Source organism: Pomacea canaliculata, linkage group LG11, assembly GCF_003073045.1.
Source record: "Pomacea canaliculata isolate SZHN2017 linkage group LG11, ASM307304v1, whole genome shotgun sequence".
In the NCBI taxonomy this organism is placed as follows: domain Eukaryota; kingdom Metazoa; phylum Mollusca; class Gastropoda; order Architaenioglossa; family Ampullariidae; genus Pomacea; species Pomacea canaliculata.
The window spans coordinates 16,197,698-16,214,898 of NC_037600.1; the positions used below are offsets into that span (position 1 = coordinate 16,197,698).

Consider the following 17,201-nt stretch of genomic DNA (forward strand, 5'->3'; position numbering starts at 1 on the left):
TGTAATTCACTGATATTGCTGTGTGGTAAGTGCATGCGCTCTAGAAATGTACCAGTAGTATATTATGTATTAATTGGTGTAGATTATTCTTCATTTTTTATGTTAACCAGTGATGCTCAAAGATGTGTGACTGGCAGGTGTATTTACAGGTGTATATGACTGTGGTCAAAGCTGCTGTTCAGAACAAAACAGTAAGAAATACTCAATGTACATTTAACCCTACACAGCTGATTTATATTTAATGTGATGCTTTCTCGACTGGTTAAATAATAATAATAATAATAATAATAATAATAATAATAATAATAATAATAATAATAATAATAATAATAATAATAATGTAAAATCTTTTGCTAAACGAAGTAAGCAAAAGTAGTGAATAAATAAAACAAATTACTGACAGAAAAAAGAGATGTAATGCAAGGAAATACCTCAATAAATCAAGCTTTCATTTGGGAAAAAAGAACATCTAGGAAGGAATGAAAAAAGATGGACAATGACATCGCATGAAGGAGGATCCTTAGTTTTTCCCTCCTCTCTCCAGTCTGGTTGTGATGGGATGCCGCTGGTTCATGCGCCGGCAGATGCGGTCTGGAGGACAGGTTCACACCAACCATCTTGTATCTTGTGGGATACCTGTCTGTAAGTCTGATTTTCATGGATTTAAACAGAATTCTGACCGAGGAGAACCTCCGAGGGAAACTAATCTGTGAGTCGGAGTGATACAAGTGTACGGGGGAACTATAGGGACAGACGCAAGGGAGGAATGATTGATTAGACGATGATCCACTATTGGATTTTCTATGAGGACAGACAGACAGGCAGACAGGCAGACAGACAGACACACAGACAGACAGACAGACAGACAGGCAGGCAGGCAGACAGACAGACAGGCAGACAATCAGGTAGGCAGGCAGACAGACAATCAGGCAGGCAGGCAGACATCTGTTTGTAATCTAAATCTTATAAATATTAGCTGTCGTGACACGGGATGACTGATATGACAGCACAGTATTTGTAAGTCTTATTCCTGAACCATCATTCTTGATCAACAGACGCCATTTTGTCATCGTGGAAATCACATTAGCCTTATCATCGAAATCACATTAGCGTTGTCATAGAAATCACATTAGCGTTGTCATAGAATTAACCGTCGGCCGCTCCAGTTTTTTTTTTTTTTTTTTACATTTTCGCTATTTCTGCTCCCTTGATCCTCCAGCCTCTCGCCGCCACCTTCCCCAACCGCCTGTTGCCGAGCAACTCGTGGCCGGATCCGACGAGAAATTTCTATCACAGACGAGATTCTCGCGAGAAGACGTTACCTGGCGCCGAAGACTTACAAAGCTGCCGAGACGCTGGATTCTCTTGTCAGAGTAAATTATTTGCCAGAGAAGATCCCCGTTGTTCTGTCGTGGATGGTGGAGAGCTGTGTGGTATGTCTTGTCCAGCACCTTGGACCATGTTCTGGAATGACCTGCAGCTGTCAGGACGCCTTTGGCCTGGTCTTCGCGGCTCTTGTTGCCATGGGTGACGGGTTCGCACCTCTCTGTGATTCAACAACGATGTAGCTCATTGCTTTCTTTTGAAAGGTTTCCCTTTGGAAATGAATCCCAGAAACCCTTCCAACTGGAAATCTTCTGAAGATAGTAACATCAACGTTTATTTGTTTTCTTCATTGAGGATTTGTTGTCTTTAATTTTAAGACGGTGGAATGACTGCATGTGACATTATGTATTTAGAGTAGATTATTTATTTAGATTATGTATTTAAAGAAGATTGTTTATTTAGATTAAGTATTTAGTGTCAGTGAGGGCATCTAGGTATGATCTAAGGTTGAAGCCGAGGATAAGTCGCTTCTCCAGGGCAACATGAAGAAGTTAAAAGCGAGGGTCTTGTTACCGTAGTTGTCCAGGGCCTCGTTGGTATTGCTTTCCACTGTGGGAAGGAAGAGATAAAGTGGTGGCAAAGATGCCCTGGGGGTAAAGTAGCATTGAGAGATATCTGATGGATCTGGACACAGAATTGCGACAATGAAGACAAGACGCTCGCCCTCGAGTTCTTGATGTCTACCGCTGGTCAAAGACTTTGTTGCTTCGTAACTGTAGATGTTGAATATTTATGTTTTATAGTTTATTTTGGGAACACCAGAAGACTGTGCAAACATCCTTGCTTGACATTAAAAAATGCCCCTTTTGTACAGTTTAAAAATATCAGAAAACAAATGTTTCTCCGACACTTACACACACACAATTGTATATTCCTCGTAGGCGCTGGTACATTCTTCCACGTGCATCCTTACACCCCATAATATTACAGAATAAAGTTCTGTTGACAGAGACAAATAAACTTCCTAAACTTATGAGCTGTTGTTAGATGTATATGCATTAATACACAAGAGACGCGCAGGCTGAGCAGTTCGATACCCGTGAGGCGGAGTGCACTTGACCGACGTGGAATTATGGGGTACAGACCTTGTTGCCCGGATGGGAAAGAAAGGGAACGACCGGTGGTGATGGTGGGGATGGGGATGGAGGATGAGCGCTACTTTCACAAAGAATAATAAGTGCAGACTCTAACTCCTTACTACCCAGAAAAACCGAAGTTTGTTTGTCTACCTTTTTATAAAAATCTGTGTCTGCTATAAACTTTCTATTTCTGATGCTGGATGTTCATCGTGCAGCAGAGGGAGCAGCTACAAAAGAAAATGACAGAAGAGTGAGAGAATAAGAAAGAAATGTATGTTAAAAACAGAGATGTCTATAAATAAAAGAGATGTATGTTGAAAAAGCGAGAGATAAATGTTAATAAACTAGAGATGGATGTTCATAAAAGAGAGATTCGAGTGTTAACAATGTGAACACGTGTTAATAAAATAAAAATATATTTTAATGAAAATTAAGAGATCTCAATGAATAGAAAACTTCTCCGCATTTTTTAGATAATTGATGGTACGATACATACCCGAAACTCTCAATAATTTGTATGGAATTCGGTCTTAGTCCTACGGAACTCTCTTATTGGAATCCCGGGGACTGCTAACGGGTCCGACTGCCAGTCGATGCCGAGGGGGTCGCCGGCTTCAGAGTCAGGTCAGATATTCGATTAACGTTTGTGCCAGTCTCTCACAGACGGTTGACTGGACCAAAGAATGTAACGTGGCAGGGGTCGCAACTCGACGGCGCTGTACAAACCTGACGTAGCGCACACCGGGAAGGGGGGATAACTCATGAATGACCCGCCTGGAAGGTAGTGGTGTCATCCCTTGACCCTTGACCCTGGCCTCGTCTGTGGTGCGCTCTGGTCGTCAGTCTTTTTTTCTTTTGTTTATACTGCTTGACGACGGTTTTGATTGGATGTCGCTGTGGGGTCATGGGGTCATGGTGTAGTGTACCACAGACAGTTGTTGTGTGGAACAAAGCTGCGGACCTACGTCTAGTCTCTCTTGCTGCAGTCTTATTTACTTCCACCCCGCGTTTTTGTTTACTGAAACTTTATTTTGAAAGCAGGAAATCTTAATTCTCGATGCTATGCTACTGTAATTTCAAACCACAGAGACCACAAATCTTGTATTTTTAAAATTAACAGCATACACCATCTTTGTTTTCAAATTTAATTATGCCTTCTTGAAAAAAAAAAATGAAAGTGAATAGTCTCTTTATTTACAAGATTCAGATTTCAAAATTCTTGACGAAAATAACTTAAAGTAAATATCGAAATTTATTTCATGGTTAGACTTCTTAACAAAATAATCTCTTTATTTACATATTTCATTCTCAGTTCTCTTGAAAAAGTTGGAAGTGAGGGATTTACGAAAGAGTTGGATATAGACAATATTTTCTGAAGCTCAATAGTATTAGTAGGTTTTCTTAGCGATCGTTTGTGTGTACGTGTGTGTATGTGCATCTGTGTCAAGACACATAAATATATATGATACACACATTAAACTTTTAGAGCATACATACTCATATGTCTCTCATCCAAATTACATTTTGTTTCTGGATAAATCAGCCCATGCCCGTGCATGCTAGACTGAAATGTTACTTGACAGCTTACTTACTGCTTGAAAATTGAAAAAAAATGCCTTTAGAAAATTGACGAAGAGATTTATGGAAGTTATTTTACACTTATAATAGTTCACATAAAAATAAAACTTGAGAGTATAAACTGAACTCCATGTCCTTTCACCTTGGATGTCTTGCCAGTGTCCTTCCATACCTTGTCCTCAAACTGTCCCTGGAAATACAAACTCCAAGTGTCGGGTGTTCGGGGTGCATACGACTGAACTCGTTAACTTTGCTTCGCTTTCTTCACCGGTCGCCCATCGCCGACCATGTCGCTAATGAAGTAAACTGTCTTTGCTATAAATGTTTCCACAGCTGTGCTTCTGATTACCATTCTTCCTGCCTCACTGTCCAGACTCCGTCCCGGGGAGGATGCTGCACGACTCCACTGTCCCCCTGCCGTCTGTTAAAGCGGTTTCCAGCGGCAACTTGATTCACATCTTTCTAACGATTTCAAACACTTTCTAGCACCTTCCATTGTTTTGTGGGATCTGTCAACATCGCTCTTTTCTAATTAACACATATTTCTATTTTGTAAACAGAGGTGTTACCTTTGTTAACACGTGTATCTCTCTTTTAGTAACAATGATGTTGCGTGTCTACAGAGCTTCAGTGACCTGCTGAGACAGGAGCGTGTTGCATCTCCGGAACATCGTTTGGTATTGATTGCTACACGCATCCGATGCATTCTTCTTGAGGCGAACGTCACGTGACGCCCGCGAGGTCGGCGACCGTTGGTGGGATGACGTGCAGAGCAGTTGTACAGTTGGTGTGACGTGTACTGTCATCGTGACGCGCTGTCAGTCGGTGTGACATGCAGATCACATGCACCGTGTGATGTGTAGCAGGTGATGTACGACTGAGGACCAATGTATAGTCAGTGAGTTCAAGAACTTGTATACTGGACTGCTGGCAGGCGAGTTTTTTAGTTAACTACTAAAACGAGGCAGGTGTGTACAAAGCTTCCGGTTTAGCCACATTCTTTGTTTAGGCTCGCCGAGACTAACAGCGGAGAACTTCGGAAGAGACTAAGCGCTGGTCTTGGCAGACAGACAGCAATCAACCTATACACATCCATGGTGAGACTGAAGACCAGCTGTATAGTCAACTGATCTTTCCAATAAGAGATGATGAGAGATGAGAGAGATGAGAGAGATGAGAGATGCGAGATGAGAGATGATTCCAGCATCACCAAAACCAGACTGTCGACTCAATCGACAAGAGAGAAGGCAAAGATGGCAAAGGACCCAGAACAGAAGCTCCAAAACTTCAACCGACCATGACAATCTTAACTTGTGTGGGACAGACATCTGAATCCACATTACAGTTGAAATCTGTCACGTGTTACTGTCACGAACTCCTCCACCGAGAAACCCTATTGCCAACTGCGCTGGTAACAACTACCAACAAGCAAAGCACCAAGCTAACAGGAGAGAAACAAAGATGCTGCTATCCAACCAGCTCCGACTTAACAATGGGTGACTTAAAAAATAAGATTCCTCCTAGTCTGTCTTCTCGTCGTGACTCTGGGCCCTGCATGGACCAGAAAGCAACGAGGCAGACTGAGGCATGCGCACTAAGGAAAGCGAGACATAAAATCATTTTTCTGCTCTGCATGCTGTAAACAGCTTAGAGCAATAAATTTGGCCTCGTGGAGTTGGCAGCAAAAAAAGCTCCTAACTGCGTCAGAAGCGTGAGAAGGAACTTTAATTTTGAGTCGTATAACGATTTTTCCTTTTTTTTCCCTCCGCGGTTCGGTTGCTGAGCCAGTAAATTTTTAGGTCATAAGTAGGTGAGCTATCAAACCTCTCTTTACAGTTCTTCCTTTCAATTTCCTCTCTCCCTCCTTTTCTCTTTGCCACCTCTCGCCATGTGCATTGTGTCTCACAGCTTAGTAAGTCTTCATAACTTTTGCGTCTTGAATCCTCGGCAAAGCTCGGTGAGACAGCATCCAAAGTCCTCCCTTCCCCTGGCTTAATAAGTGAGTGTCCATAAACGTCTCCTTAATTCTTCCCTTAGCTTGCGTCCATAAAATCCTTTTAATCCTTTTCCACAACGAAGAGGGATTCTAAGAACCGCACTCTGTGTCGACGCCCACCATAGATATAGTGTAGATCACAAACACCATCCTCTCCTCTGTAACCTTCCTGCACTCAGCCTTCCTTCGTGTCGAGGAGAGGATTTAATTTTGCAGATTCTTTTGTCTCATAGTGGTTTTTTTTCCCTCGACAGTAATTTTATTCCAGTTCATCGAGGCTTGGCTGGACCCAGACGACTGTACTGAAGGTACTCCGAGAGACTTGACACCCTGAGAGTGTGCAGCCGCCATTGTAAACAAACACCATGGGCAGAGTCCGTTGAAAAGAAAATCCAAATATATACGTATCTACAATACAAAAGGTGCACGTGTTTATATATATATATTCCATCATATGAAAGAAAGGGGTCCACCCACGCACACATAGAATAAGGAGTGATATAGGGAGTGGGTTCTCTGAGAAGAACGGGCAAATAGATATGGGGGGATGGGAAGAAGATAAGGAGGGATACTGAATGTTTAAGCAGAACCAGTAACTAAGGCTATACCATGGCAAGACAGCCAACCCTGTAAACAGATCTCACATGCAGAGAAAGAACACCGTGCCCGAGACGAGATCCGAACCCAGGGCAACCACCCTTCATTGTATTGGTGACAGGCGCTGAATCGTTTCACCACCGGGCTGCACAACAGATACAGGGCCAAGGATCACATCACAAACATTACTACTTTGTACAGAAAATGCTAAGTTAATTATCTATTGGTAAATATTTTCTTTTTCTTTATGAACTTTGACTTTTCGGATTAACGTAATCCTGATCTGATAGCTTGCAACAGAATTTCAATTTTCACACACTTCACCTACCTGGATATATCATAAATACGATAAACTCAAGCTCGTCATTTAAGTTTGTTTTTAAATAGCTGGGGGGAAGTGGAGGGTTAGAGAGCTCAGTCTTCTCGGGACCAGTCATTTGCGATAGTTTCATCCATCCACACCCACCTCAATCTTTACTTTTCCTTCCCTTTAGTAAAAATCTCGCTGCGCTACACAGGTATCGAACCTGTCATCCACTTCTGCCATCGCCTGTCTGCAATGAAACTTTGCCCTTTAACCCTTGCGACACGTCATCGCATACCACAGTCAAAGAAATACGGAAACCCTCGACCGTTACCTTTGATACAACTGGGGTGCGAGCGAGCCCGCCAGCCAACGATTCCAGAACATGCGAGTGAAGGAGAGGAAGGAAGTCTTAAAGGGGGTGTTCCGCTGTATCCGAGATTCCTCCTTCCCTTCTTCCTTCATGCTCGTGCCGCACGTGCCGTGCGCTGGGCGCGTGCCCGATTCTTGGACGCCTGGCGAGCGTGGGCGACCCGCACTTCGTCACTCCACCATTTAGCGACGACCAGGCCGAGACAAGGCGACGACTGGCTGATTTTGCATTTTCAATCAAACCTGGATATTCTTGTTTGGATGCTGCAAGTGCCAGCCAAGCGGGGAAGAGCCCCCCGTAATTTTATTTTGAAATCCAGGTAATCATTCTTCACCATTTTCTCCTTGAAGTTTTGTTCTCAAGATTTATCTCTTCGCTGATCGAATTTGACGACAGCAACTTCATTTCATTTATCTTCGGAATTCCGTTGAAATTTATCGGCTCAGGACGATAAGTCTCTTCTTTGTGTTGTTTCGTGACTTCGTTATACGGGTGGAGGGAGAGTAGAATTAGCCGGCACGACTGGAGACAAACTACAGGACGGTTGGAGAAAATTGCAGACCAAACATTGACTCAAGCCGCCTACTACAACGACGAGCTTCTCACGAGTGGATTCGCTCGACAACAAGCGGTTGATACCCACCTACCCGTTACGCAACCGTCAACGCAGCGTGGGTGCGGATCGAAACCGCCTACCGCCGTACGTGAGTCTACAAGCAGCCAGGTGTGGTACCCGGCGTACGGCGGGTATATATGAATGGCTCCACGCGTGTGAGTTGTGAGACCAGCTCCGCACGTTTATCAACTCGGAGACTTGAGTTCAATCCCGTTGAAAAGAGAAATTTTCATCCTCTGGGAAGAGTAACCAATGAGTAACCTCAGGCGTTAAAAAAGTCTTGCGGACATTCTCGTACCGGATCCCTTGTGTATACCACATCACACGCCACGACTTTTCCAGACCGTTGGACAATTTAGGTTTGAACAGAAGACCGATCTCAGTCATCTAACCCTTGACACCAAACTCGGTGAGGTGAGGGTATTCGTTTGTCCTTCGATTACAGGGCAGCTTCAGGAGAGTTTATACCAAAGTGGAAAGAAAAGTGTCTGGTGACGATACACCAAACAAAGATAAGACAGTGATTTCAATAGTTGAAGTGAAAGGTCCCAAGGGGCAGGTCCATCCCTGAGACTGTTTTTAACATCGTCAACTAGAGACTACAGGCAAGGGGAGACGAGTCCCGACGATGGCGGAGATGATGTCAGTGTTGAGGTTCCTGCTGCTCTTGCAGGCTTCATCTTTAGTTTTCTCAGGTAAGTGAGACATTATAAAGATTTTAAACACACAGTAAACTTAATTGAAATAGTAATGAGACATTTCAGTAATATCTCCGACACAGATTTGTTCTTGTGAAGACATGTGTGGAAGTGTAGCATGGCTCTAACAAAAATGGATGACTCGTCGACTTTGGAAATGTATCAGACTACAAAGATGGAAAGATGAGTTATACTACCTCATGTTTTTGGAGGTAAAAATTCAAATTAATATTTATTTTATCTGGCATGTGAGGCACAAGATATATAAATCCATAAAACACTTTTCTGGATGGGTAGCGACTATGAAGGGCAGTGGCAAGATGATTACACCACAACCCAAGACAACCTTTGCCCATGCTAGATCGTAAAACACTGTCTTCAGTTGTAAGGGTCACCAGGTCACATAAACAAGAAAGTGTGAAGTATTTGTAAATGTTTTTCTTTCTTCTTTTCGTCTTTTGTGTGTGTGAACGCACGCTCTGTGTGGTGTATACATTCCTTTTTTTTCCACCTGGACATCCTTCTTGAAACTTCTTGCGCGTGCTAAATCTTGACTTCTCGAGAGAATTTATTTTTCTTAACATTTTAAAACTTGAGATTTACACTGTAGACAAAAACTCTTTCTCTTTGATACAAAACTCGGAAGAAAAAAGCTTGGTATGTACGATTGATGGACGAAAGGAGACGACACTGTTGGCACTAATACAACGAATGAGAAACAAGGCGACATCAGACAAGCCATCGGTCATCGACGAAAAAGAAGCGCTCACTTAGAGAGTGCGGTCACGTGTTCTGTTCACTCGAGACGGCTCGACAGCCTCTGTGTGGGGGACCCTTGGTGGCGGGATTACCTGCCGGGCGGTCCGCAGTTTCACCTCTCAATTCGGTTTTTAGGCACGCGCGTGTTTCTTTGTCGTGCAGCCGCCGACAGTGGTCTGTCTTTGTCTGTCTCAGACCCGCTATATCTGGCTCCCTGTCCACATGTACCATGGTCCGTCTTTTGTCTGTATCAGACCCGCTATATCTGTCTCCCTGTCCACATGTACCGTGGTCTGTCTTTGTCTGTCTCAGACTCGTTATGTCAGTCCTTGTTCACGTGTCTGTCTCTCTGTCCGCATGCACCGTTCTCTTTCAGTCGCTGTTTCTTTCCTCCTCTCTCCACATACAGCTCTTCTGTCTTGATCTCCGTATACAGCTGCTGTCTGCCTGTACTTCTACATACAGCTGCTGTCTGTATTTACCTCTATATGCAGCTGTGTTTGTCTTTATCTCCGTATACAGCTGTTACCTGTATTGAGCTCCACACACAGCTGTTCTGTCTTTATCTCCACATGCAGCTGCTGTCTGTATTTACCTCTATATGCAGCTGTTGCCTGTCTTTATCTTCATATACAGCTGTTACCTATATTTATCTCCACATAGAGCTGTTATCTTTATCTCCATTTACAGCTGCTGTCTGCCTGTACTTCTATATACAGATGTTGTTACCATTATCTCCATGGCGAGCTGTCATCTTTATTTAGTTCGATATAGAACTGCTTATTGTCTTTAGTTCTATACACAGCTGCTTTTAGTATTTATCTCCATGGACAGTTGTTATTTGTATTTATCTCCAAATGAAAGTGCTCTCTGTCTTAATCTCTATATACAGTTGCTGTCTGTATTTAGCTCTGTGTGTACTTGTGTCTCATCATCCCCACATCCAGCTGTTGTCTCTATTTATCTCCATTACAGCTGTTGTCTGTCTGCATCTGTCTACCATTATCTTTTTGTTAGTCAGTCTTTTTCTCTGTTCTTTGATTCCCGTTTTGTCTATTTTTTTCATCTGTTTTTGTGTCGGTATAATCTGCACTCGCTGCCCCAGTGTTTTTCAGTCACCTTCACCTACATCTTTGCCATTAGTTATCTGGCATCTTTGTCTCTTTTTATCCACCGTCTCCAGACAAATCCCTCATCACAGAATTTCAAAGAGCATTTTTCTGTGTCGAGGCGAGGTGTGGACAAAAGACTACAGACAATTTAGCAACAAAAAGTAATGATAAATCGCGGAGACGAAGCAATAGAGAACTAAAACTAAACACCTCGACGAAGACTCGGAACTGAGAGGAAAGAGAGAGAAAGAGGGAGGTTGGCAGGTTACGAAAAGTATTTCGGAAAAAAATGCAGGTCTGAGGCCGGACATGAAAGGTTCGAATACAGACACAGGGGGGCAGGGAACTCCTTACGGAGGGACCAAAGAAGGAGGAAAGCGTCAGTCGAATTCCTTCCGCCTGATGCCCGGCACAAGAGGGGGGAGATCGAAGAGACCGATGGAGGTGATAGGGCGACAGTAGCTCAGACAGGTATGATGGGGGCCAGGCTGTGAAGATAGCAGTAGCAACGTGTCGTGATCGATTCTCGGACTGGCAGCAGGGGGAAGGGGTGTCACGTGGGCGACTTTTTGCCGACCGAAGACAATAAGAGGGGCATTGGTCTGTCCAGCAGACGGGTAGGAGGATCGACGAGTAGACGGATAAGCTCGTCATGTTCTCTTTCCATTTTCTTCATTTTTTTCTGTCTTTATATTTTTGTTCCTTGTCTCGGCACTCCAGAAACTGACTGGATTGCTCTTGCTTTCTTAGTTTAAAAATAAATTTCTTTTTCTTGTTTGCTCAGTAAAAAGCAAAAGTTCTCTTTGATGCGTACTTAAGAAACTACAAATATCTTTATGTTTTCTTATTGAGAAGCTAGAATTGTCATTTTCCTTACTAGTGCTCGTCCCTGCCACTGGAGTGAGTGCTACTCATCCATTATTCCCATCACATGTTCCTTTGCCCTTTCGTCATTTTACACCGCCAAACTTGTTCGTGTTCCTACTTACTGACTCGAGTTTTTCTTTGCTGGAAGTTATAAAGATAATTACACTTCTCCTGCTCTCTTTGTAAATACAGAGATTAAGCCACTGCGCATGCTCACAGTCGTAATCGTTAGCGTAGCGTATCGACGCGCGTAGACGGATGCGATATGGAGGACCAGGCGCCATCATCACACGCAGTCGTCTCCTCCAATGTCTGATTCATCGATATAAGCACAAAGTACACCTACTTCAATTTCCTCTCACTCTGTTCAAGTCCCAGCACGCCTCTGACTCTCCAAGATAGATAAAAGTCGTCCCCTAACCTTTTATTTTGGTCGTTTTGGGAGCGGGGACCCATGATTTTCTTGGGAGTGGATTTTTTATGAGGACGGTGTCCATCTCTCCTTCTCGTGATGGGGAAAGTTTGCTGCGCCACATGGGTATTGAACCTGCGCGCCGATGAACCAGAAGTATCGTCGTACCTAACAGACATCAAAGGGCGATAAAGTTCACACTACAACATCGCTTCAATTTCCACAGAAAAGGATGCCAAGTGGGATATATTATTTATATTTTAAAGTTTTTTTGATTCCTATAAATTCCCGGAAATCTTCTTCTCGCTAAATTTAACAGACTGGTCTGCGTTAATTACACCTCCCTAATTATTCCCCGTTGTAAGACAGGAAGACTGATTACCTCTCATCTACACCCGCAAACCCTGGTAACACGGACCCCAACCCAAGCGAAGACATTTGCATACCCGGTACAGAGACTGGTGGTGATGAAGTGAGGGAGGGGAAGCAGGAGGGTTTGATGGGTGTATGGATGGGGTAGGAGCGGAGAAGAGGACATGCACACGTAATCATACATGCATGGATGCATTTTGTGTTTTTTTGTTTTTACGGAAGATGTCATTTCGACCTGGCATTGAAAGATGAGAAGAGCCAATATCGGGTGACAGGTAATCGCGGTCTCCCTCGCCCATGTAATTACAGCTGCAAAGCTTATTTTCCCTACACCATCTACCTCCCCCCCTTGCTCCTGGTCCCTGGCGTGCACTTTCTCTAACTCTCAGTAGGGGCCGGACATTAAAGTTTCATTTTGCACGGGTGGAAAATGAAGAATGCACATACGGGGTATTCAAAAAAAAAAAAAAAAAAAAAAAAAAAAAAGCAAAAAAAAAAAACAAAAACAAAAACACCCGAACCTTTGACAAAGATGAGAGTTTGGTTTAGTTTCAGGGTAACTAGAGTTAGGGGCTAACATTGTAAAAAAAAAAAAAAGGGTCCCAAGCTAAATTATGCCGCTTGATGATCGTGAGAGCAAATCACAGGAGGAGAAAGACGAGCTTTGCGCATGTCAACAGCGGCACACGTCATCCCGTGATGTAGCGTGTGGGTGATGGACGTTCCCTCCCCTCGCGTGGAATGCTGGGTAACGGCTGGGTAACGGTCATTCAGTGGGATAAACTGGCGATGTGCCATATTGCATGACTCGAGATTTATCGCCGGCCATCGAAGTGTCGTGACAAACGCACCGATAACATTTCACAGGGACATTCTCTGTTTTTATTTGTTCTTTGTTTTTTTCGGGAGGAGGGCGGGAGAGGAAAAAGTGGGGTAGGTGAACAATTGCTAGAATTGTTTGCTCTTTTTTTTTTGGTTCGTGTCCATCTGGATTTGGAAATCTGTTATTAAAGCAAACATTAATCATTTTCTGGACATGCCTCCTCCTCCTCCTCCTCCTCCTCCTCCTCATCATCATCATCATCATCAATGTCGTCGTCGTCGTTATTTAGGTTGCTTATTTAGGAATTTTTTTTATCATTTGCGTCATTGGACACTGATGATCATCATCGTCGTCGTCGTCATTGTCATTGCTCCATCTTCCCTCTTCACTTTCTCTTTCTTCCTCCTAACCAAGAGCGCATCATGTTTAATTATCTCTATTATCACCTTTGTCCTCATTCGTTGAAGAAACTGTCTTCATGCATGCAACTGTTCTTTGGGACTGCTCGCCGAGCTGAGCGCGTGCTGATGGCACGTATCGCGGGACGTAGATACGGGAATATTTCATCGAAATTTCGATGTTTTAATTAACCCATCTCTTGTCAGATTTCCTCAGACTTTTTTGTGGGTAGGGACAAAGGGGGCAGTGGGGTAGAAGGAGGGGAATTCTACCCCGAATGTTGGCCACCCTCATTGCGCAAGGACGTGGACGCGAGGGTCCGGAGCTTGTGAAGACATCGATTGGGTTACAGCGCTTTGTGCCGCCGGTAATTAACTGGCAATCGATCTCCTGATCCATGTTTTGTCATGATAATGCGCTCATTTCCTTCATGTTCTGTTCCTGGGCTTTCTCGGCCTGGCATATGCTAGGGTGGATTTTTTTTGGTTTAATTGAGTAAAGAGAAAAACCAGATTGAGTTCATCTTATAATCTTGTAGACTGTTAAACATCCGACGACTTTTAGCTGCAGGGTGCGGATGATGGTTATCTCTTTGAAGAAAAGGATGTGCATGTATACATGTATACATGTATGTGTGTGTGAGAGAGAGAGAGAGAGAGAGAGAGAGAGAGAGAGTGGGGACTGGTGTGTGTGTGCGCCGGGGGGCAGGGGGAGAGAAAGAGAGAAGGGTTGGAGGGAGAGAAGCATGAAGTCCATTTTTTAAAATTAAAGTACAGACCATCGCTATAGACAAAAATTGAAAGAGTAATTATTCATAATAAATTTATCAATGCTACCCATATTTGTCCTATAAGACTTTTTGTCAGATACAGTTTTGACATAAAGTGTGATTAGAAAGACTTGGGTACAAGAAGAAAGTTGAAGCAGGTGCTTCTTGGGAGAGGAAAATAATTTGCAGACGGACTCAGGAGACCACCCAGAGGCTGTCAGGGGTGGACAGCTTTACGATGTGTGTACCCAGCACTTCTACTACCTCTTGACAGACCTAACCTCCATCGACTGTTTAATACACTTTTTTTTATGAAATTCATCATATTGAATACCAGAGGTGGCTTTTAAGAAGCAATACCAAGTCAGTCTGTCCGTCAGTCCGTCCGTCTGTCAGTCAGTCAGCCAGTTGTCTTTCTGAGTTATAGAAAACTTAGTCATGCATGTGTTTAATGTGTAAAATAGAGAAAGAAAGAAAGAAACAAACAAGAATGTTTACGCAAACAACCAGTAGTAGTAAACATTACCTCGGCCTCGTTTTGGAACTAGGCCACAAGGTAATGCTGTTGACATCGACGTGACATATTAATCATCTCAAACGATTGAGGATGGATTTCCGTAAGAAAAATAATATTACACCTTGAATAATAAGATAGCTGCATGCTGCAACAAACTCGTTTTCTATTTGTTTAATGATTTGACAAAGGTTCAAGGAGGTACATTATGAATTTAAAAGCAGAGGAAGAACACGCAAACTGTTTTGAGAATTACGAGTAAAATATTTTTGCAGCAAATTAAACTTTTTAAAAATATTTTTGTCAGATAAAATATTTGACGAGGAACAAGTTTCGGTTACTGCTATTGTCAAAATGGAATAAATATAAGAAATAAAACTCTCGTGAGATTTTCTGTTTTGTGAGCTTGAACCTACAGTTAGATGAAGTTAAATGTTTTTGTTAGTTGGCCTTTTCGTGTCGGAATTCTTACAGCAAAAATTTTTGCCATGTTGTTAATTAGGTTCACCAAAAAATTAGACGATCCTGTTCGTCCACGTCTATCACATCTTGGATCATTCAGAGACCAGGCCAAGCCTTTCCTGTTTTAATATCAACATAAATAAGCCGCAATCATTTTCTCACTTTTCGCAGGTTTTAGCCGGTATTTATTTTTTGCAAATGAATTTGGCGATCTTGTTGCAATCACAGATTTTATCGGCAGTGCAGAGAAAAGAAGAAACACTGTAGTCTTCTCTAACTGACGTCGAATCTCCGGTTTCACGATGATTGAGGAAAAAAGTTTCATCTAAATGCTAATCGTTGGATGTTTTTGACGACCACTTCTTACAGAAATATGGAGGCCCCGCCAAATGAAATGTGTTCACATAGAACTCAGTCCCAGCTGAAGAAATATTGACATGGATTCTATGTCATGAGATTTTTTTTTTGTTGGACATCCTCCACATTCCTTATCGAAAATCATTATCTTAAAAAAAGTAAGTAAATAAATCGGAAAGAAAGAATACAACACTACATATCTTTGCACGAATATTGAGAAGGTATTTGATGAAAATGGAAACTGATAAAGGTTTTTAATGGGAAAATAAAACCAACAGTTCTGCGGAAAATTCGAATAATGTAAAAGGAGATTTATAGTTTAATGTTTTTAGTATTTTTCCGTACCTCACACTTTTCTCAGGTGTTTGTTAATGATCCCTGGGTAGTGAATCTGCTTCCAACGAAATTTACAGCGCCTGAGAAGCACAGATGAAGAGAGAATAAAGTTTGGTGCAGGGTGTAAAAACCAGGGAGTCATTAGAATGAAGCACAGGAGTCCTGGTGGACGAGCAGCCTCCTCACACGAGGACACCTCACCCGGAAGAGAGGGGCGGCACTTCAAAGCCAGGACTGCACGCGTCACTGCCGTGATTTTGCACCCTCGACTGAGCATCCTAACCACGGACTGGCCGAGCCCGCCAGGAGCCAGCAAAGTGGAAGTCATCCCTCAATTAAAGAAACACAGACACGAGCTCTTCAAGGTGGATGCCGTGATACTCAAATGAACAGTAGAAGTAATGCCATGCAAATGCCTGATGGCCAATCAAAAATAGCTTTGAGTGGGATTGTGGCCTCTCCCTATCTGGCATCGCTGGAAACTTCACAGGAAAGGAATGAAAATGAAATGAAACTTTGAAGTTCAGTAAGGACATAGATTTTGAAAATATGCACATATATATAAACACTTGTAATTTATTTGATTATCTAAAATATATGACTGTGATTTGAAACAGTCATCGTGGGTGTTTCAAAAGAATTTGGAGATACGAAAATATGAATGGATGAGCTAGTCAGTCAGCGAGAGGAATAAATACTGTGTTCCTTGTTCTTGGCTGTCATCAGTCAACATCAGCCAACACTCAATGGTCGTTCTTGAGCAACCCCAACCCTCTGTTATTACTGCAATAACATCCATTCTGTCATCACTCTTATCATTACTCATCAGTCTGTCGCCACTCCTGTCATCGCTCAGTTCACTGTCATGATTGTCGTCAATCAGTCCTGCGTCTTCGTTCTTGCGATGGATGTCATCAGCCAGTCCTCTGTCATATCGCCAGTGCTCGGTCATCACTCTTGACATCGCTTTGTCATCATCGATGACTCTCTATTCACGTTTTTCATCGTCCATCGCTGTAATGAAACATCTCTAATCATCTAGCACTCAATCATCCTTCATATCACTGTCATCGCTTCTAACACCGTCCAGAGCTCAATCAACGCTCCTGTTATCGCCAAGTATCCTGTCATCACTCTCTGTCATCGTCAAACACATCCTGTCATCACTCCAGTCATCAAGTATCCTAGTTATCGCCAAGTATCCTGTCATCATTCTCTGTCACATTCAAACATATCCTGTCATCACCCCAGTCATCACCAAGTATCCTAGTCATTACCCCTGTTATCGTCAAGTATCCTGTCATCACTCTCTGTCATCACCCGGCACTACACGGGTGGCGATGTTTTTGCCATTTTGCCGAGATTGCTTGCAACTGGGAGTAACTCTCCTCG

At 42.9% G+C, this 17,201-nt stretch overlaps 1 protein-coding gene across 2 annotated transcripts in view; it reads left to right on the plus strand.

Annotated features, from left to right (window-relative positions):
* Positions 1-7,299: 7,299 nt before the first annotated feature.
* Positions 7,300-17,201, plus strand: part of LOC112575994 — a 59,627-nt gene continuing 49,725 nt past the window's right edge. For both annotated transcript variants that reach the window (XM_025258180.1, XM_025258181.1), the window contains exon 1: positions 7,300-8,624. In XM_025258180.1, the coding sequence (XP_025113965.1) occupies positions 8,558-8,624 (67 nt within the window). In that variant the 5' untranslated portion in view covers positions 7,300-8,557. The remainder of the gene's footprint in view (positions 8,625-17,201) is intronic.